Raw genomic sequence first — 23,283 nt, 5'->3', positions numbered from 1 at the left:
GAGGTAAAATTACTGTTTTGGTCAATTAGGTTTGGCTTTAAAGAGACAGATGATAAGTTTCACTTTTGGTTCAGTTCCCTTTCTGAAAGAGCAGTCTGTTTAGAAATGCCTGAGCATACGACCGAATAAGTGAGACTGGGATTATTCTGCACGAGTTGTGTACGAGTTTGTCAACGCACATTTCAATATAATTTTGCTGTTATACACGGCCCTCTTTTACTTACTTTTGGATTCTTCGTTCACCAGAGGCAGTTGAGAAAAACAGTTTTCTTCCCACATATAACATAACTCTGGGTGAGTAATTGGTACAGAAATGGTAATTTCAGGGGTGAAGTATTCCTTTTAAGGTCATACCTCCTGTCGTTTTCCTGCTGGGGTCGAAGAATTCCCAAATTCCACAGAGCAGTGCTGAGCAATCACATCAGGTTTGCCTGAATAATTTCTAATGACCAAATTAACTTGAGGTTTGAGTCTCACTTGTTCCAGAAAGATCTAAACTGAAAGTATCAGGAAAGCTTTCATTGAAAACCATCTGTGCTTTAAATTGGACCTTTGGGCTCAGGGGATCGAATGTACCGTTCTGTATCAGCTAAGATGACCAGTGTCCTTTTTGTCTTGGGAAATCTGCCTCTGACTTCTATTATTTTGGTCGATGTTTCCGTCCTTGTCTGTCAAAGGGCCTGAAAAGCCCTAGCAAGGATCACTAGCGAGTACTTTTCTATCTGAGCTACGTCCTCCTCTGCTGTATTTGTCATTGGGTAAAGGACTGAGCATAAATACCGACACAGAGTGACAAAAAGGCTTAAATGATGCAAACTGACAGAAGTACCTGCCAGCTTTATTACATATGTGACTGTGATCACATATGTGTACATTTAGTATGCACACATACTGTATATGCTTCAATACTGTGTGGGAGGGGTAATATTTTCACTTGTGTGGGTTCATTGTAATAGATGTCTCATCTTTTTGTTTGTGCTGTTTCCACATATTTGCAAGGTGATGCATTTCATAACTAGAAACCCAATATTCTCTTGCCAGGTGGATATAAGTGGTATTTGTAGAACTGTGCTTCTGGGACTAGCTGGGTCTATCAAATAACATAACACAGTATGTAGCAATGTTATTTGATCTTTCCTCTCTTCTCTCTCTCTCTCTCTCTCTCTCTGTAAGGCAATATCTCTGCATACTGTTATATCAGCGTTCGTGTTAGTTCAACTGAATCAACTGTAGAGCTTATTTGTCTGAACTGTTGGTGAATTTCCACATAACAGGAGTCAAATCTCTTAGAAATTGCAGTTTAGATACAGTTTATGGACTAACTGTGCTGCTGCATAAAAGTGAGAGATGCTTAATGCGCAATTTACCCACAAGACAACATTTATATAACATCTCTTAAAGATGCAGCTCAGATGAGGATATGAGAATTTTGAAAAGATGTTTCACTTTCTGTTTTTTTTCCCACCTACAGTTGTAGCATTTTGGTCTGTTCACTCTGATACCTTGTTATTCAAGTTTGTTTTCTTTCCATTCCTGGCAGGACGTAAATTATGGAGGAAACTGTGGTGTTCTTTGCTAAGCTTGTCTAGTAGTCACAAGAGGCATCATTTTTTTTCTTTTTTCTTTTTTTGTGGGCCAAATTTAGTATTAAATTTCAAATAGAGTAATTTGGGCTACTCTATTAAGGTACTTTTACGTTCACTTTCTTGTTTATATTAAGTGGAGATAATTACAATGAAGTTAAATATTTTTTTTCACATTCTAATTTCAATGTCTAATCTTCCTTAAGAATTCATTTTAAACAATTTTTAAAGGTTGTATCTTATAATCAATATATCAGTGGTATAAAATGTTTTCAAAATGACAATATCGTTTATTGCAATTATTTCTGGGACAGTACTTTGTCCAACAGAGGTAATATTTTTGTGATTGATTGATCCTTTTTTTTCCCAAGTAAAGTTTTGAAACCCCTGATGTACTCAAATGTCTTTGTTCTTAACAGCCAACAGTCCAAGGTCTTCCATTTGAATAATAATGTGAAAAACAGCAAATCATTTCAATTGAGAAAGTGGAACCAATAAATATTTAACATTTTCCTTGTTAAAAGACTTAAATAAGGAGTTAATATTTAGAAATACTGTAGATTAATTATATGTTGATTGAGTAATGGATTAATACTCTCAGTTTTACTACAGAATCTGTCCAACCAAACTTGAGCTTTTAAGGCCGAGCTCAAGATGCAGAGAGCGCGTCACCCATAACAAAAGATAAAAGACTGAACGCTGCATAACAAACAGTGAACTTCAGCCGCATTCAGCTCATTTCCTCTCAGCGCACACAGCATATTTCAAACAAACACATTTCGATTTGACTCCAGAAAGACTACCTAAGCACAAAAGAACTTTTTTTGCCGCTCACGTCCAAGGTGATTCACAGCACCTGCCTTCCAGTCCAAATGTCCAGATCCAGTCGTGTTTATTAGCTTAGCTTAATTGTGCATAGTATCTAAAGGTCAGTGCCTGCTGTGATACATCGCTGCCAAAATGGCTTCCAGGGGACTCTGTTTCAGATGAATAAACACTGAAAGCTGCACCACATTCCACCCCTCCGTCCCCATCCTTTACCTCCCAATGCGCAGCAGCATCACATTCCGCTTTTTCAGGCCTTGCACAAGGTCCTGTGACTGATGGGCATCCGCTGGTACGCACCGCCTCACTGACTTCCATTTCAGATGGCAAGAGGCAGCAGATTAATGCGCTTGTCAATTTCTCAACCGTTTTTTTTTCCTGCAGAAGTTTCTTCAGATCAGAGGAACGATGTGTTTGTCCTCCAGTGAATTAAAACATGCAGTATATCTGTATAACTAAACCATATCCAGTGATTAATGGTATTTGACTTTTACAAGCAGTAAACTTCTTTGGTTTGGCTGTAAAAGCAGATTTAATGAGAGTGTGACTTGAATAGATAAGCAGATATGACAGCAGGGATTATTGAAAGGTGAGCTAAAGAGATGGATGGATGATATGCAGTTTATTATCAGTTATTTAATGCACTTTTTATAATCCCGTACCTGTGGGGCCAGCAGGCACTCTCACAATAGATGCAAGAGTGCGAGCTTGTGTTCATCTTAAGATATGTGTCATAAAGTATACGTGCTGTTTGACGAGACGTGCACATTTGTGGTGTAGGTCATGTATTAGGTTGCATTAAGAATTTACAAGACAAGAGAAAGCCTTATGTGATAAGTGCCTGTGAAGATACAGAGGCTCTATGTTTGCACATTAAATGTGTTTGTCTGCAATTTGATTTCAACTACTCAGTTACATTGTTTATCATACTTTGACTAAAAACTACTCTCACCCCTCAGGCCTTGTTGGGAGGAGGCCATCAGATGGATCTCACCGAGTTTCAGCACACACTCTGGGACATCCTGACGAAAGGAGACAGTGTCAAGGTGAGCTCCATCATTCTTCATTCTTTCACCACCCACTTCTCTGTGTTGTCACGCCCCAGCGTCAGCAATAGCCACAGCTGAAGGTATTATGCTTTAGGGTGCCGGCCTGTCTGCTGTTACATCCGAATATCCATGTGTCGTTTGCTGTCCATCCCTTCGTCTTTCCCATTCTGGTGAATGCGATATCTCAACGCCTCTTCAAATTTGGCACAAATGTCACTTCTATCCCATTCTTGTAAATGTGTGTTTCAGGAACATTTTAAGGGAATTTCTTCAATTTCAATTTCAATTGCTTGTTTCAGGAAAACTTTAATGGAATTTCTTTAAATTTGGCACAAACGTCCACTTAGACTTAAACTAATTTGGTTTTGGTGGTCAAAGGTCATTGTGACCTCATGCATATTCCATTCTCTTGAACTCGTGTCTCAGGAACAGTTCATTGGTATTTCTCCAAATTTGGCATTAACATCCACTTTTTTCGTAGATTTTCGTTCGTTTGGTGGTAAAAGAGACTGCGATGTCACTATCCCATTCTCGTGAACGTGTGTCTTTGGACACCTTTAAGGGATTTCTTCAAATTTGTCACAATGTCCACTTTCACTGTTATTATCATTATTATTATATAATGAGATTTTTTTATCCAAAAGGTTAAAGTTAATGTCATTGTAGCGTCATAAAGTTTTGAAAAAACACTTTTCTGTTCATCAGTCAAAGTCATAACTGAGAAACAGAAGGGAAGACATTTGGTCAGATACTGAATTGATGACACTAATCTTGGGTTTCTGCTTTGAAACTGTGCTGACTGTATAGATTTTATGTGCTTCTGGGTTGGAGATGTGTGTGAAGCTTCCATGTTTTAGAATTTGTAGCTTTCTTTGTCTAATAACATGGCTACATACGGGTCTGAATAGATGTAAACTGTAACAGCGCTTTTATTCCTTTATTTATTAGTTCCCAGCTACACAGGGAAATTAACTGACTTGTCCTCGTGTAAAAGTTGGAGCTGGAACCTTTGGTAGACATTTGGTTGTGACTTCTTGTGAGTCTTGTGAATGCTGGAAGAACCAATGTGCAGGGGTGCAGGACATTTATCTTTGCAGCTTGACACAGTCTGCCCCTCCTCAAATGGCTGTTGAGACAGCTTGCAGTTGGTAAAAACGGTTTAAAAACTTGCATGACCAAGTCCACCAAAGCTTTGCCTCTTTCAATGGATCCAATGATTGCAGCAATTCTATTAATTGACTTATAGAAAAGCTGTGTGACTGAGCCCTCATCTCACATTGATCCCTTCCTTCATACACTTATAGTAGATTGAAATAGTCTCAAACATTTCCCTCTCTCTGTCATTTTGCTTTGATCCATAGCCCAAACCTTTCTGTTGTCTGTTTAAAATCAACATCTGAACAATGGCTAGATGCAAGAAAGAAAATAAAGTGCTGGTGTCTTCACCGACTGTGTGCAATAACCTCCAGGAAACAATGTAGAGACAAGTGAAAACCAAGATGATAAGCAACAAATGAGGAAAAATTGTATTCCTTTAACCGAAATGTGCACAAGCTTGATTACTCCGGAGTTGTAAATGTAGCCGCTGGCGAGCTGACGCAATGATGTTCCTCTAGTTGCCACAGTGTGATTAGATTTATCTCATGGTTCTACCCTACCTTGACAGCAACAACACAAATAACCTCGTAATGCTTTCCTTTCTCGAGTCCGTGTTAATTTAGAGTCTCTAAACTGCCGACATATTTCATTCTGAGCACAGGTTTATATACCGCATGTTTTCATCTGACAGCTAAGGCCTAAAAGAAAATGTCCGTGCATCTCTCCGTCTCCTGAACTGAGGACGCGGAGAGCACGAGATACCATCCTTTCATTTCCGCTCCTCCAGATAAAAAGATGAGAGAGGGAGAGGACGAAAGTGAGGCCTATCGCTGGGCAGCAGTGATTGAGTCCTTTCGCTAAGCCACAGCGAGGATCTGCTCAAATAACCCACTCTGCCGATAAGAAGCTAGTCATTTCCATAGACAAAAAACATTGGGGTTCAGATTAGATTTCACCATCCGCCTGGCTTATCTTAGTGTTGCTCCATCATAGAATGTGAATTATAAGGCAAACTGCGGTCCCCTGTCTTTTTATGAAAACACAACTGAAATACATATGGACGTGAAATGGAATGAGTTGAATTGCACTATTAATGTTGGCAGCAGCAGCGCTGGTCTGAATTTTGATGCCCACATGAAAAATATCACCAAAACGGCCTCTTTTTAAGAAATATTCTCATCACTTAGGAATTATTGCATGAGCAATACATATTTGGTTATAGGTATATACTGTCATTGGTAGCAAGATTGATGACTGTAATGCTATTTTACGACAAAGCAAAGGAATTCTTAAAAATAAATCGTCAAAACGGCATTGTTGGTTCAGAGCCCTTTACAAGAGTGCGCTGTTGGTTAAAGGTGAAGTGTATAAAAATTTAGGGGGATTTGGTAGCCTCTAGCAGTGAAATGCATATTTCAACCATCTAAAGCGTCTCCTGGCCAGAATTCCTTCAGTTCTCTTCATTCAGGAGGTTTTTAGGTATTATCTACAGAGGTCTCTTCTCTGAAACAAACAAACCCTGCGATTAAAACAGCTATAAACACAGAACAAAGTAGTTTCACATCACAAATCAGTGAATCTCTGAAGCGGTTTGGCATCTCTTGGATGGGCCGCTGACCAACAACATGTTCACCCTTTTTTTTTTTCATAAGTTAATTTGTTCTCATTTTTTCTGATCCAGACGTTCTTGAGGTTTTTATCATGTGCCAAATTATCCATAGAGGTATTCTTTCCTTTCCAAAACAAACAGACTGCTGGCAGCTAGTCCAACACATGCTGATGTCAAATCACCTTTTTTCTCCGATAACTTAAGATCCAGACACACCGGAAGCAGAAGTATCCACAACGGCAGTTTCCTTTCCAAAACAAATGAATCCAGTGATTTAAACCACTAGAGAAACTGAAAAAAGCACTTTCACGTTACAAAAGTGTAACTCTGGCACTGCTAATTGCAGTTACACTACAGTGGCTGATGCAAAAATATGAATGGCAGTATCTGGAGCCAGTGTTTGGTTTGTCCATTCTGGGCTACTGTAGAAACATGGCAGTGCAATATTTTGTTCTCCATAAACTAGGAAATGCTCCTTATATAAACAGCTCATTCTAGGGTAAGGGGAACACTTACCTTTTTGACCATACCTTATTTTTTTTCAAATTATTATACACTTAAGAAAAACAAACTTATATCATATTCCATTTCTACCAATATAAACCCTTTAATCCTACACAGTGGACCTTTATTATGAATGTAATATTCATAACTATGCTTTCATTTGTGTATTATATCCTGAAACTAAGAACTGTTTTTTCATTGCCTTAGAATAAGCAGTCTATATCTACATACAGAGAGGGTCCTCTTTCATGGAGTCCGCCATGTTGTTTTTCCGTGGCCCAGAATGGACAAACCAAACATTGTTTCTACATAATGCCATTAACATTGTCTCGCTGGCCGCTGTAGTTCTCCGTCCCGCTTGGCACACAGGAGTCTGGTTTGTTTACAGTCTGCAACCTCACCACTAGATGCCACTAAATCCCATGTGCTAGATAACAATCAAAAACCTATGCAGTATTTTTGAAACGAGAAAACACAAAGAAAAGAAGCGAAATGTGTCCACACAAAAAGGTTTCTTGCTCCTGAAATACCTTGAGTTCTCTTTCCATTCAACCCAATCTATACCTTTATCTATTATCCAGTCACTTTTCAAGAACCTAGGCATTGAAAGTCTTAGCTGACAGAGGTGTACAAACATGACCCTGAGGTAGATGTTCATTTTTTTGTGAATCACAAGATGTGCAATGATGGCTGGTGTTTGATGTCTTCGACTGAACAGAAAGGGGTGTAAAGATACAGAGTGTTAGTCCTTTATTGTCAGTGTTTCATTCATTTATGTCCAAGTAAGTGTATAAAGGTGCTGAAAAAGGCGAATTGTCCTTGTAAATGTGATCATTTGTGGAAGCTCATTCCTGTGTTTCTGTTGAGGACAGGCTGGCAGTTGATCAGTGTACTCAGTTCTTACAGGCCCAGTATGAAGGTTTGATGCAGCACAGAGTACGAGAAGGTTGTGTTTACAACAAATCAGGCGGCAGTGTGGGAGTGTCACTTAAATGGCCCGTTTGTTGGAAAGTAGAGTTCGGAGACCAACTATAGAAAGACAATATGTTGTCTTTAAAGATCTTTTGATTCCTTTTGATCTTCATGACTGTAGTCTCTTTACTTCCATAAAAGAGTGTGTCTACACACAAAGTGAACTCTCTCCTTTTTTAAAGATAATAAACACAAGCTGTAAATACATACCTTGCTATTTCTTTTCCTCACTATAGTATTTAACGATAGAAAGAGACTGTATTACTTGTTTCCTGTGCTCTGCAGGGGTCTTTCGGTGTTGCTGGTGGTAGGGCATGGTTGTATGGCCTTTAAAAAATATTGCAATATTTAGGCTATTTCGTGATACACAATATATATCTCAATAAAAAACACTGTAGACTTATAAAATACTAAACTACTAAATAATTTACCGTACAATATAGTTGAATAAAGTACTGTTATAATTAAGTTAAATGAAGTACTATTACAATAAAGGTAAATAAAGCCATGTTGTAATGAAGTGAAAGTACCATTATAATTAAGTTATTTATGTATTGTTTTAATAAAGTTAAATTAAGCACAGTTATAATAAAGTTAAACGAAGTACTGGTATTATAAAGGTAAATAAAGAATGTTAATATAAAGGTAAATTAAGTATGGTTTCAATAAAGCTTATGTACTTTATGATAAAGTTAGATAAAGCACTGTTATAATTAAGTTTAAAAACGTGTGATTATAATGAAGTTAAATATGTTACAGTTACAATTAAGTTAAAAAAGTACTGTTATAATAAAGTTAAAATAAATATTGTAATGAATAAATCAAAGCAGAGCCACTGGTGCTTTTATCTAAAACACTCGGCTTGTCTGGGGCTAGTCTCGGTTAGCAGAAAGTTAAACCATTTCAGCGGCGCAGTTAAACTTTGAACGGGAAACAAACTAACACCTCTCCGGTTCATATATTAACATTTTCTAGTCGCAGTGTTCCTCCGTTGTCGCCCTGGAACCCATCATATTCAAAAACACATGCCTCGCCTGGTCACACTGTCACCCAGGAGAGAGTGGTCTGGATGGTTGAGGGAGTGTGTGTGTGATGCATCGTGTTTGTGCCTGTTGCTTAAAAAAACATGATGTTACAATTTCTACTCTATAATTGCAATATTCATTAGATTTTTCTCATGCAACAATCTGCGATACATCAAGTATAAGTGATATATAGCACACAAAGCCAATCGGCAGGTATGTGACAACATGTCGTGTTCATTTAAATTAATGTGAGATTTGGTGTTTTTGCTACAATGTCTAGCTGAAGGCATATATATTTTACTTTAGTGCTATGTTTGTTTGCAATTTTTTGTCGTGTACATCTTGTGTTTTCTTTTCTCTGTTGACATTTTATCATCTCTGTGTGAAAAGTTTTTTTCTGGGATTTTTGGGTATTGTAAATTTTTTATGTCAACGACTTTCCGCCGACGTGATGGAGCTGATTAATTCATCACAATATGCAAACCAAACCAGCCTCCAAAAAGTGTTCACCGTTTTTGTCAAGCAGTCTTAAATAAAGCCTCCGTTGCTGCAGGAGACAGGTCAGCTGCAATGTGGCACTTAAACATCAGTGCCACTTAAAATCTCAAGGGGTTGTGAACCACTCGTAAGCATTTCAGTTTCCATAGCTCTTGGTCTCTTGCTCTTCACAGCCTGATCAAGCAGCTCTGCTGCATCCATTATGTTTCCACCATATGTTCACTTCTCTTATATGTGATACCATTCTTTGATTTTCTTGAGATATCTAAATTAAAAAAAAAAAAAAAAATCAGGAAAAGAGCATGATAAAGAATGTGCGGCATTAAGTCTGGTGACTGATATGGAGCCTTTCACACAGATACAGGGTCTAATTTTGTTATGTGCCTTTTTTGTTGTTGCTACAGTGTTTTTTCAGTCCATGCTTTCATACCACTTCTTATCCCGGCAACAGAGCCCATCACAAATGCAATGACCATGACAGTGCTTTCTGGTTCAAAAGCAAACACTGCTTATGATTCAGTGCATCTCTCATACAGCCTAATTAAGAGCCAGTTACTCAGTCTCTTCTTTAATTTTATATGATGTTCACCTGGCCTTCTTTGTCTCGTCAAATTGTTGCTAGATTACCGTTGGCCTGAGTTACAGTAAATAACATTGGGGATTTGTGCAGCTCACTTCCACCATGGACATCACATTTTTTCTGCCTTGATTTTGTTTCTATGCCTCCGTGCTGATGATGGCTGTGGCCGAAGGCATTAGGTTTTCGGGGCCCATTCTTTTAAACACATTTTCACTAATTCTTCTTGAGGGAATTTATTCAATTTTGGCACAAACGTTCGCGTGGACTAAATGATGAACTGATAAGTTTTTGGCAGTCATATGTCAAAGGTCAAGGTCACTGTGAACTTGCATACGTCTCATTCTTGTGAGCACGATGTCTCAAGAATGCTTTCAGGAAAATTTTGAAAATTTGACACAAATGTCCACTTGGACCTAAGAATGAACTAATTAGAATATGGCAGTTTTATGACCTCATAAAACATGTTTTTGGACATTACCCAAAAATTCATTCACTCATCGTGACAAAATTCCACAAATGTCTAATAGGATATAATAATGAAGTGGTGACATTTTATATCCAAAAGGGAAAAGGACACCATGACATCATAATAAGCAAATAAGACTTTTCTGGCCATTACTCACCGTCATATCTCAGGAACAGAAGACTGGGGGATATTTGGTCAAATACTGAATTTGTGACACTAACCTTGGGTGCCCACCTTGAAACTGTGCTGGTTTTATAGATTGTCTGTGCTGCTGGGGGGAAAATATGCGTGTCTGTTTTTCACAGTCATGTAAACTGTAAGTGCAACTCGACTGATGCGTGGAAGCAGAAAAACCAGTGGTGGTATTCTACTTTGCATTTGTTGCCTTCGAGTTATGAAGTTTTCCCACTTTCTGTCAGCACAAGTCACATTGTCAGACTTGACCTCTGTGCTCGAAGTTATCACAGATGGGTATTTGCAAATAGATAGCATTGGTTAGAATGGCAGTAAACATACAGTAGTTTAGTTTCAAATGTCAGAGTACATCCTGTTTGAAAGCTTTGCATTTACTGTCTGTAATTTACTAGCGATAACAGCACTACAGTAGCTGCTTGACAATATACATCCACCTCAAGCATCAGCAGTAAAAGAATTGTCTCTACACTTCTTTCGGAAAAGCAAGAAGCAGCAGTGTCAGCAGTACTGGCAAAAGCATGCTTTAGATATTTAGAGAGCACTGAGTTAGAGTATTTTTTGGGATTGGGGGCTTTTGCTGTGAAGACTGGTGCGCTGTGAGGGGTACATTTGTGTGAACATTTAATGGACCCCCTGCTGGACTCCCTCTTGCCCCCCCTTGAATCGAGGCCTAAGCAAACCTGACATCAAGAGCATTTATGGGACTCTCCATCTATCTATTGCAGCACATTTTTTTTGCCCTGGCTCTCCCTCTCCTTTTTAAGCAAAGACAACTTTGGTGAATATTTCATGGGGTACATTGCCTCAGTTTCACAGTGTCGAGCAGGGAGAGTGGCACGCGATGAAGACTGACAGGACCACACGCGGGCGTCCGCTAGGAGACAGCCTTTCTTTTTGGTCTGTCTTCCTGTGACACTCCTACTCTTTTTTTTCCCCTCCTGTTTTCCTTCTGTCACAGACAACAGTTCTTTCGGGCGAGAGCCTGGCCACTGATCATTTATCTGTTTCTTTAAATTTGAGTATGACTACAGAACTTCTGCCGATCCATCTGATACCGTTGCAAAATGCCAACATATGGGCACAAATCTGCTTTTGCACAGACTGCAACAATTATAGCACTTAATGACTTGATCACATGCTTATAAGATGATGCGGAAACTTCACTGTGCTTCTTTTGCCAACTTTGATGTTTACATTAATGTGCGCATTATGAAATTATCAAAAGCAAAGTGTTTTCTTTGCAGATGAGTTGTTTCAAGTGACTTTGAAAAGCACTCCTTTTTTCTAATGATTCAGAATGATTCCATCTGCTTCTACCTTAAAGCTGACCTCAGCCTTCACTCGAGCTGCACATTATAGAAATATGCTGCATCAAGCATAAAATAATACCACTAAATAATCAGTTTTGTTGTTTCCTTCGGCGCCACTCAAACTTCAGCGGCAGCCTCTCAATATTGTATTGCTCAAGTGCAAGCTTCAGTGATTGCCTTTACCGTTATTCGAAGGCACACTTCATTTCCCTCCCCAGCATTCAATTTCATGGAGGGATGAGAAAATGCTGCCTTTCCATGCTACTTACGAAGGTTTGACAACACTACAGTATGCTCACTTTGCTGCCACCGCCGCTGCATCGCCACCCCCCCACCTCTCCCCCTGCTCTCTTATTTAATAAACAGTGCGCTTGCTTGACTTACAGTAGGTTTCTGCCTTGCCTTGCTCAGTGTGACGAGCAGCTGAATGGTGTCACAGTTAACAGGGGCGGCTCTGTTGCTCTGTTGTGACAATATCCGTTTGATGTAGGAGTGGTACGTCCTCGGCTGCCATGTTCTCCCCTTCTGCTCTTTTACTTTCTTGTTCCTGCTCTGTCTGGATCTCACCGCTGTCACATGTCGGGAGAAAGCCAACTGGCATGACCTGAAAGTGCGACAGCGACACGCAAGCTGCCGTTTTTTTTTCCCTCCCTGTTGATAGCCGTCCAATGCGCATACATACATACAGAGAAGTGCAGTCATTTTTCCAGATTAAAGAACTTTAATTGGCTCTAGCTCTTGTCTGAACTGGCGTCCCAGGATGCAGCAGAGGGTGCCAGTGATGTATAAAAGATGCTGTGTGTTCGTGCATGTGTGTGTCTCTCATTTTCATAAAATTGTGTGTTTTCATCAAATTTAGTCACACATAAATCCGCCATATGTCCATGAATTTACCGCTGACTGTAGTTTTCAAAGTCGAGTACGCTGCTTAAACAACCAGCATCTCTCTCTCACTTACAGACACATAAACACACACTCCAACAAATACCCACAGACTCTGAAAAATGCAGCATTCATCAGAGGTAGCCTTTTGACTCTATCAGCGCTGTTTAAAGTCTAAACATGGTTTTCCAGAAGACATGACTCATACAGCAAAAGGTGCTGCAACGATTGTTATCTTTTTCAGTATGAAACATAATCTCAGCCCGTGTAAGAGTTAAACATGATAACATGTAATAACGGACAGGAAGATATTCTCCTAGTGGAAGAAGATTTTGTAAGGAAGTGCCATTAAAATTAATCAAAAGATTCACTTGTTAAAACCACCATGACTCACTCCGTCACTCCCCTCGCTGTGAGCTGGAGATGTACGGGATCGGAAAAAGGAAAACCACTCAGGGCGTCTCTGTCCTCTGTTTAAACAGTGCCTCAGAAGGGGGGAGAAGAGGAGTGGGGGGTGCAGGGGAAGAGGGGATAAGAGAGAAGAAGTTTCTCACAGCTGCCCAGCCTGAGGCCCAAAATATGTGGCGCGCTTCTCGTCACCGCGTCACCAGCCATCCGTTCTCGCCTGTCATTATTTTACCTCTCACAGAGCACACACGCCGTCTCTCAGGCACACATATGCACACTCGTACCGCCACACACTGTCTGTGCTGTCTTGATCTACTCTTAAATGCTGCCAGCATCGGATCCTCAAACATGGCCAGCTTAAATTGAATGGAAGAAAACAGACTGCAAATTTTGGTTGTTGGAATACTGTTGTCACTGAACTGTTAAAGTACTGCATGATAGGTCTATTATAGTAGAAGTATGGCATTTATTTTAGTGGAAAGGTTAATGAGCCAGTTGTATATAGTAACCACTTATTCCTATGTACTCTAAAAGTATATCAAAAAAAGAGTGTGGCCTGTAGTATTGGGTATTATTATTTATTATTGGGTAGTATTTTATTTATTTAGGTATTTCTGTATTGGAATTACTGTTCATGGTACCCAGACAAAGCACTATTAGCAGTCTTTTGTGGTTCTGCTGTGTTCAAAGTGTCAGCATTGGATGCTGCCTTTGTGTCTCTTTGTCTCATTCTGTGTCCCCTCTTTAAACTCAGAGGTTAGAATAGACTTCACTTTGTCAGAATAATTCAGATTTTTTTCTTTCATCCCAGCATGTCAACTCTTTCACTTTAATACACATTAATATAAAAATAAATTTTATTCATTACCCACTACTTTTACTTCTGTATAGTGTCTTTGAGTTCCTTTTAAAAGCACTTTATAAATCAAATGTATTATTACTATTATTATTACATTTAGTTTTTGACTCAGGTACACTTAGGCTATTAAGAAGCCATACTTTGTAAGATTTTGCAGATCTGTGAATGCAGCGCAGGTGGAGCTCTCCATGAGTTGTTTTTTACTCAGCAGCAGTTTTTGACTCGCTTGGTTGATAATTGATTTGTCAATCCATTTAGAGCTTATTAGATCAGACTGATGGATGGGAGTGAATGCGAGTGAATGCGAACTTTTAGACCCAGCAGATTGAACAGTTAAGTCTCACTTTCATTGTGCCTGGTGTTCTGCTGCTCCGTCTGTGCCCAGAGTATGCTCTGCGCTCTGAGAGTGTGGTGCTTTAAATAACTGAACAGTGTAAATATATTCCAGTCGTGCTCCTAATGAACTGTCCATCTCCAAAAGTAGATATCTATTATAGGGATGCATGATAATATCGGCACATCATCAGTATCAGAAGATATGAGCTTTCAAATTAAATATTTGGAATTGGTCAATATGCTGATTTCTTCTGATCCAACAACAAATATATATATAAATATTTTTATTGACAAAGTTAACATGTACAAAATATCAACCCTAAGCTGAAGTAATTTTTCTTTTTTCTGTTCGTTATATATTGGCATATTGGATATCAGCAAAAATTCCAATACTGTGCATCCTTGATATCTATTTGTGGCAGCAGAGTTTTTAATTGTGCTGGGCCGCCACAAATTAATGAATGTGTGGGAAACCTTGTGTACATGCTACACTTGGTTAGAGCAGTTCAGTTCTCCACAGTTCAGTGGTTTGGTTCATTTTATGAAAACCATGAGCATAATTGATTCAGATTTATCGTCATGGTAAACAGGATATGAAATGGTGACCCCTTACCTTTGAAGTGATCATAAGGTCTGAATTTGTGTCCAGTTCTCAGTTATTTATTTTCCTTTAGTCCATATGGGTCCACCAATCAAAAGAATCAAAAGTTTTTTTCATGAAAGTCATAAAAGTTGTAAATATTGCAAGGCTCATTTTTCATCTTCCACTCGCCCTCCAAAATCACAAACAATACTGCTCAACCTTTTTTCATCTAATCTGATCATAAGTCAGGCTTATAATCATGCTGTTTTCACAGGCAGTGCTTTTTTTGTATTCAGTGCTAATCACGGGTCTCCCCTGATCCACTTGGATATTATACATAATGATAAACACACCCAGACGGCCAAACAAGACATGAGACCCTGGAGACTATGTCATGCATTCCTACTCATGCAAGCAGTTTTTTTTTTGTTTCTATTTCGTTTTTTTTTTTTAGATTGAAGGTTGTCTTTGAACCAAGCAACTTTAGTTTTCTATTTCTGTAAACAGGTAAGAAAGACAGTCGTTCCTAGAAGGGTCATAAAGAGTCACTTCAGAAGGCACTGACAAACAAACCCACCTCACCAACAAGTCATAAGAACTTGTCGGCTTGGTGAGTGTGGAGCTCTGCAAAAGGTCTACTCGGGGTCCACATCGACCCTCCACTCTGCGCTCCTGTCCAAGAGTCAAACTCTGCAGAAGCTTCCACAAATGTCACAGTCAAGTTCACTTTGCATTAGCAACAGTGTCACGAGGCAGAGGAGACTCTCGGCAAACATTGTGCTGCTGCCACATCTACCATTAAACTCTGTGCCTCTGCAGAGATACTGGTCGTGTCTTGAACACTGCAGTCTGCACATGAACCTTAAATATGACTTCAGGAATTTAAGTGTTAAATTGCTGTAGCAGCTTCGGGTTTAAATTAATGGAGAGATGTTTGACTTATATGCTCTCTGCCCAATCTATTGTATTCTCTGTGGCAGTAACATATCCGTCAAAACTTTGGCTTGTAGGAAACTCGATGATCCATCCATCTTCGCCTTAGCGAGACATCCCTGACTGACCATAACAGCCTCTAAGACACTGGCTGTAAAATCATCCACTGTTACATTTGATAAGAAGAGAGCAAAACGGGGGGAAATGTGGAGTAATTATATGTAGAGAGTCATGCACACACATGCTGAGAACACACATGTTAAGTTCAAAGAGACAAAAAGCATGCGACACATTAAATATTAAAAATATTCTGTAAAATGTGACACGCTCACCAACTGAGCATGTTGCAGAGGGAATTAACATAACACACACATCGAAGGAGGTCTCTCCTACTTGGCTGTCATGAATATAGGTCTGCCAAACTGAGCAACAACACACACACACACACAAAACACTGAAAGTATTACATAAGTTAGGATTCTCTGCGATTTGAACCTTAAGTCGGTGCACAGGCGGCTATTTAAATTGCATCAGTTCCTCTGATGTAAATGTGTATAGCCTTCAACTCCCTTAGAGCTTTTAGTCATTTATTTTGATTAGGGCTGTATTTATAAGATAAGTCTCTTAAGTAAGTCGCCTGGGAAGATGGTTTGGCGAGGATGGTGGTGGGGGAACAAAATGAAGTCTGTTTGATGATTATAAACTCAGAAATATCTGCTTGTCAATTAATTAGGCACTTCCTGGGTATGTGTGCCCCTCTTTTCATTTACTGGGCTTGACTCTCGGTGGACAAATACCCACGGTGTGCCCATTGTATGTCTAAGTCGTTACACACATCTCCTGCAGCTGGGGAACGGAGAATAAAGACCCTTCAAAGGCAGACAGTTTTCAAGAGCATGCCTCTGGTTTTCATGTGCTAGCTGATTTCTTGGAGCAGCACATGTAGCTGCTTGAAGGCTTTACTCTGCTAGTGTCTCCTTCTCAGACACAAACAGGAACTGGAGAAAGATGTGGACATGAAAAGATAGGTAGACTGAGAGGACCGAGCTTGAAGTGATGCCTCCATTATTTCTGCCTCTCACTGGCCAACAATACGTGCATGAGACTTATCTTGTTAAGACACTGTGGCTGTTTGAGCCTTGGCTGTTGTCAGGAAGATGCTTCTACTTTTATAGTGAACCATAACCAAAATAAGCCAAAGAAACGCACTGTGTATTCCATATGAAACACTGAACAATAATCAAACATACCTGGACAATTGGCTGAATAAAACAGTGGATGTAGCCACCGTGATGTCACCCATTGGGTTGTGGACTCCTGTTTTAGAGCCGAGTTTGGCATTGTAATTATTGCCATCTTGGATTTTTGGCACCAGAAGTGAACATTTTGTAATTATTAGGCCGGAACTGTGGAGGAGAGATGTGTGGATCTGATTTATAGAAAGTGGTGACATAACATTAAAATTGATGAGTTATTCAAAAATTCACCCCCGTGCAGTTGCCATTAATGCGAAAATTAGCTATAAAGACCAAAAACAATTTTAGTACCAGGTTGTAAACATGTCTTTGAGCACTGGGGCTTCTGGAGCCAGCCTCAAGTAGCCATTCAAGGAACTGCAGCTTTTTGCACTTCAAAGTTAGCTTCAGTTTTCATCCCTGGAGGTTGTGGCTTGACATGGACATGGACTTCTCACTTTTCTATCTCCAAGTCCAGAGGACATGGCTAGTTTAGTAATTATACGCATTGTACATATTTTACGAGTATTTTATGTGCAAGCAACCAAGCTTTCACAAAGACCCTTTTCCAACTGCATTTAAAATGGCAAAGTTTAGCAGTGAAAGCAATTACTGTCAAAAGACTTGCCGCCATTGGTGTCTTGATTAGTGCTATGGTCCCAATAAGGCCACTTAGAAGTTAACAGTTAGTTAACCAGCTACAGCAAATCAACAACTAGCCCTGCAAGTAGTCACTACATCACCATGCGTCCCACCTCACCTATTCAGAATGGGTGTCCCTTTTTGTTTGGACCACCTCTTAAAGATGCCATCCACTCAACAAATGTGTTTTTCTTTAATTTATGTCCCCTAAATTGTCTGATATTAACTATTCTGACTGGTATCTGTGCAAACTTTGCCACTCGAAAGTTGTTTTCACATCCCTCTACTGAAGGGGGGCAGTATCTGTGCACTTCCCTAAAATCTAAGATTCAAATTTACAACGGGCAAGCTAGATTAGGCACGTCAGAATTTCAAAAACAGGACACAACACTTGAAAAGAAACCCGAAACCACAAGCTTTGAGCAGTCAGTTTCAGAGAGCAGAGTTAGCGTTAGCATAGTGAAAGTTTTGACAGCAAGCATAATATGGTATAATGTGCAGTTTTTGGATATAAACCAACCAAACCCAACATAGCTGATGTTACTGCATGTTTTACAACCACTACCACTATGTCAACCTCTCCCAGTTAGCCTAGAAGCTAGCAAGCTAACAAACAACATAATCGAATAAAACAAGTATCAACAACACCTACTTTTCTGATACTCTGCTAGGCGTTTATTTTGGTGTACAACAGTCTCCTCATCAGAGTCTGGGTTTGACTGAGGCACCAACGTATGTAACTAAATCTCTCGAATGTGTCCTGTAATGCTAATTTTAGCCATTTTTCTGCACACTGCTTTTCCATCAGTCGACCTAGTGCTAGTCTTGCATAGCCAGACCTATCTTCACACTTTGGGGTAGCACTGTGCCAGCACTGGAGAAGGCAAAAAGCGATACCTACCACAAGCAGCAGCAGTGGTGGGTGGGTTGGAGGCCGGATCCAGAATATCTCAATGAAGGAGAAAGACTAGATCTTTTTTTTGTTTGTGGATATTCCTTTTTAATTTAACACTTTGGTACTTGAAGTTAGGATGCGTGTTGTGCCTGGATAAGCCAAACAGAAGGTAAAATGGTTGGCACTTTGTCAAAAGAGGATCTTTTACTTTATTTGTAACACACCTGCATGACAAAACTCCATTGTTTACTGGCACTAAGACAAGAATGATAGAGCTGTGGGCGAATGGATAGTGAGGAATCTTAAAATGTTGAAATATAACATCTTCGTACTCCTATTTTACATTTAAATTTATGACAACAAAATTGCATTTATGCTTTCCTTGTAAGACAGAACAATTCGATATAACCCTGATGTTACAGAGAAAAACAACAGAGCTGGAATCAGTGGACCAGTCCTGGGATTATTAGAATTTCCCCTCCAGATGTGTAACCTGATCTGACAAAGCTTCATGGGAATAACATTTTGTGGATTATTATTCCAAAAGATTTTTCAAACAGAGAAACCCAGTGACATGTTTTCTTAAGGCTCTCTTTTTTTTGGCATGACAATTTTCACATTTGTATTCAATCTGTCAAAATATTCTGAAGCTCAAATACTGCATGCGATGTCACAGTGATCTTAAGCGGGTTTTTGTTCTCGGAGGTGGTGAGTCACATTGCATTTGGCGACGCCTCTCACTTGCACTGTTGAGTTTACAGTCTGGTTTCCAGTGAAGGGAGAAATGACAGCATGCAGCATGTGACAAGTCATCAGAATCAGACCCATATTTCCTCTGCCCTATATGTGGGAATCGTGTCATGTTTAGTCCTCCTCAGCATCTGGAACACTCTGGAAAGATGTTTTGCACCATATTTGTTTTGTTGTTGTTAATTTTATAATAGAGAATGCCCACAAGCGTCAACAGCAGAATATAGCACATCTGTAATAGCAAACATTTTTCTATCCTCAGGTACATTCACAGCTTCAGATACATGTCAATATTTTGATTTTCAGTGTATCAATATTTTACCGCCATAGCTTAGCAATCAAAAATATTTACTCGAGCAAGGATTTAGCGATTATCTCCCCTAAAACCTTCCACAAGGTGAGGATCCGCAATGTGACTTGGATCTTGCTAAATGAATGCGGCGTCTTAAAAAGAAATTTAAAGACCTAAAATTGTTTTGGCTCTGCCTGTTTTTCCCCTGTGACCTAAAACAGAACACTAGCATCCAGGCATGTTGTCTTTCATCATTAAACTGTCTTTCAATGGCTCCTGGGAGCCTCCTAGAGCACAGAAAGGAACCTTGTATTTTGCAACATCAAGCGCACGGTGTCTTTAGTGTCTGCAGGGAGGTGCATATTAGAGTCATGGACTCTCCGGCTCTCACACACAGACACGCACACATGCGTTTGTTGTGGCTTTATACATTAATGCAGGTGATACCCAAGGTCTTATAAGTGTACAGATCTTTGACCTTGTTTTCTCTCTCTCTCTCTCTCTGCTTCCATTACGTGCTTGTAGATCAAAGACACACACGGTGCACCAGGCAGCGTTGTGGCTGAAGATCCTCACTTAAAGGCAGCTGACAGAGGTAAGTTATTAAACCCTTTCACATCCACGTCCGCCCCCGCTGCTCTTGTGACTCCCACCTAACATATTTTGTACGAGAGCCTATCTGGAATTAAATTAATCTTTTTATTTCACATAATTTAGCATAATCCAAAGTTGTTTATGGCCTTAGCATGAGATCTCAGAGGTCTGTGTGGTTATTTTGCCCTAATTCTAAATTATTTGATCAATTTACAACACAAGAATTTGCAGCACTTTCCTCCAAAAAAAGGCTTTGGATGGAACCTATATGCCTGCCTATTGCAAAAATTGTCTTACCTATGGGAGAGTATGATCCTGTTGCACATAAATAATTGTGTTGTTTGGGAGGTATGAAATAACTAGGTGTGAATATAGAGCGCCACAGACATGCTGCTTAGTGCAGGAAACCCAGAATGTCTGTAAATGATTTCAAATATAAAAGATGTCCTACATTGATTTTCACAATTGATTAGAGGTGCATAACTGAGATGCTCTTTCCTTCCTCCGTGATTGGTTGTTTAACAGAAAAACAATGACAACGTGGTTTTAAAGATTTTTAAATCTTTTTGTAATGTAGATGAATCAAACAAATGTCAGATATCTTTCCTCTGTTTCATAGTGTGCTTAGTTGCTTTGTAAAACTACCATGGAAAATGTTTGTATTTGTTAGTCTATGTTTTTCTGTTATTAAGATTTTGCAAATATTTTAGAAGTACTGACTATTGTTTTATTAGTTCTCTGGACGACAGTACAGTATTAGCTGATATCACAAGGTCTGCCATTCCATTCAGTTAAATTCAGGTTCCCGCTACTGATACACGATGTTGTCACATGCCCATTTAACAAAATCGATTTCAGAAACTGCCATCTCTTTTTTTTTTAGTTTTTCCTATAAAGGAGAAAAACAACACAAACAGAGTTTAAAATATTTGTAACCAGTGAGTGTGGTCGAATTTACTTTGAATAGACTTCACTAATCCATGTAAAACATGGCTTTAAAACAAGATCATTTAACAAAAGTAGAAAATTTGTCTTAGTTTTAACTGTCAAGGTTAATTAATTAATCATAAATTAGCCCAGTAGCTAGCTGACTTTTCCTATAGTCATAGTTTAAAAATGACTTGTATTATTGATAATTTTTCTTAGTTACCTTTGGTTTAAGTCAGTGGATTTCCTGACAGAACAGCATGCTTGAAAAAGAGCAATTAATATTGCCTTAGCGAGAGGAACAAGTTAGCGTAGTGAGATATGCGGCCAAACAGGTGCCTTGCATTAATATTTGATTTTCAATAGCATTGTTTGCATATGGCGTGTCCTTTTTGTGTTGACTGGTCTTGCCTTGTGAATCCGAAATATATCTGCATTGCTGATTTAGTCCTTAGAGGGGAATAAATATCCTTGTTGTCTTTCTCTTGTCTGTATGCCGTTATCTGAATGGCACTGTTTGATGGGGATGCAGACATGCAATGGCAATTTCAAAATAAAGCTGAACTTAAAGGTGATGATATGAATCAATGCTTTAACTTTGCATTGATGAAAGAGATCACACATCGATCCAGACTGGTGGATTGTTATACCCCTTAGGCCATTGCTTCAATGAATTCATGGCTATTATGCTTCAACTTTAGGGCATTTGATATTCCCTGGAGTCTTTTCTACAAAACATATTTTGTGCTGTTGAAATGTACAGGCACAGGAGTTGAAAGGAAATACTGCAACAAATATAGCTATCCAAAATTTTTCAAAAATATTCTGTTGTTGAATAGAAGTATTCTGGCATACCTAGAAGCTTGACTATTGTCTGAGAATAACAAACAGATTACCCATGCATGAGAGAGCTGTGTTTACCATACATCTATTCCTTTGGCCATAGCTCCAAACAAATCTAAGTGAGAGCGCTCTTAGTGTAGATGTGCGGCTGATGCAGAAGGCTGTTCGTGTGTCTCATGTTTTGTTTTCAAGGTGATGCAGCTAGTTTATTCCCCCCTTCACACCACGAGCATATTATCCTGCTCCAGCTGCTGCGAGGAGACAGGCCCGGGTATTTATGGCTAGCATAAAAAGCGTGTGCATTCCCTGTCACCATACAGCTTGAGATTTACAGCACATTTGACAAACACACTGAATTAAAAAAAGGAGTGTTCAATTTGTATAGGAGTTTAGAGCCTGTCTGTTGTGCACGCTCCCAACGGATTCCGCTGTTAGCACATGTGTGCGCGCTTGTGTCTCGCTGTCTATGTACGCCTCCCGCTGTGTGAGAACGCGTCGATCTGTCTGCCCGTGTGTGTCTATACGTGTGTGTTTTTGTGTGCACGAGCGAGTGTGTGCACACGGAGCCCGCCTGCTCTGAAACACCAGCAACAGATAACAGATGGTCCCCCTGCATTAGAAGTGTTTTATTTCCCTGCGGAAGCCAGATATGTCAAAAATAAGCATGTGCAACATTAGTCATTTGGAATATTCATGCCCCTGCCGTCCGATGGTTTCCTTTTCACAGCCAAAATACCAGCAGCCCAATTCTCCCAAGGAAGAGAGGGGAATAAGGGGGGTAAGGAAAAAAAGCAGTCATCAGCTGAACTGATGGGGGAAAGGCTCAGGCCTACATGCGGCTGTAATGGAGGAATTTTTTTTCTTCTGGTCGCTTCTTTACTATGCCAGGGTTGTAATTAAACAGGGGCTACAGTCTGTAGATGTGTTCATATTAAAAACCACATCCCCCCGCCCCATTAGACACAGTGATGTGAATATGCACACGTGTCCATATGCCTGCCTGGCAGCATACACACATGCACGCACAAAATAGCAATTTGCACCCACATTCAGGGGTGGATGTGGTGCACTTAAGTAGAAGTACTAATACCATCCTGTGAAAATACTCTGTTATAAGTACAAGTCCTGCTTTGAAAAGGTTATTTGAAAAGTAAGTATAATCAAGAAAATATACTTAAAGTATTAACAATAAAAATACCCAATGCAAAAAAAATGTTAAAGAGAAAAAAGAAACGAGACAAAATCTTAAAATGATTAGAAATGAAATGAAAAAAAAACTATAAAAACACAGAATTGTTTTAAAAATTATTAAAAACACACAAATGTTAACAAAAACACCTAAAACTCTAAGTTATCAAAAAGGGAAAAAAAACAAACAAAAATTAAAATG

At 39.3% G+C, this 23,283-nt stretch overlaps 1 protein-coding gene across 1 annotated transcript in view; it reads left to right on the top strand.

Annotated features, from left to right (window-relative positions):
* The window catches only part of LOC121962023 (glucosidase 2 subunit beta-like), a 156,847-nt gene that overhangs the window by 50,880 nt on the left and 82,684 nt on the right, over positions 1-23,283 (top strand). The window contains exons 9-10 of the mRNA XM_042512194.2: positions 3,368-3,454; positions 20,055-20,124. Of these exons, the coding sequence (XP_042368128.1) occupies positions 3,368-3,454; positions 20,055-20,124 (157 nt within the window). The remainder of the gene's footprint in view (positions 1-3,367; positions 3,455-20,054; positions 20,125-23,283) is intronic.

The sequence above is a fragment of the Plectropomus leopardus genome, chromosome 23, assembly GCF_026936395.1.
Source record: "Plectropomus leopardus strain MGB_pleo_1.0 chromosome 23, ASM2693639v1, whole genome shotgun sequence".
NCBI classification, from domain to species: Eukaryota; Metazoa; Chordata; class Actinopteri; order Perciformes; family Serranidae; genus Plectropomus; species Plectropomus leopardus.
Note: the sequence above shows the minus strand (reverse complement) of the source record. Positions and strands in the feature narration are given on the sequence as shown.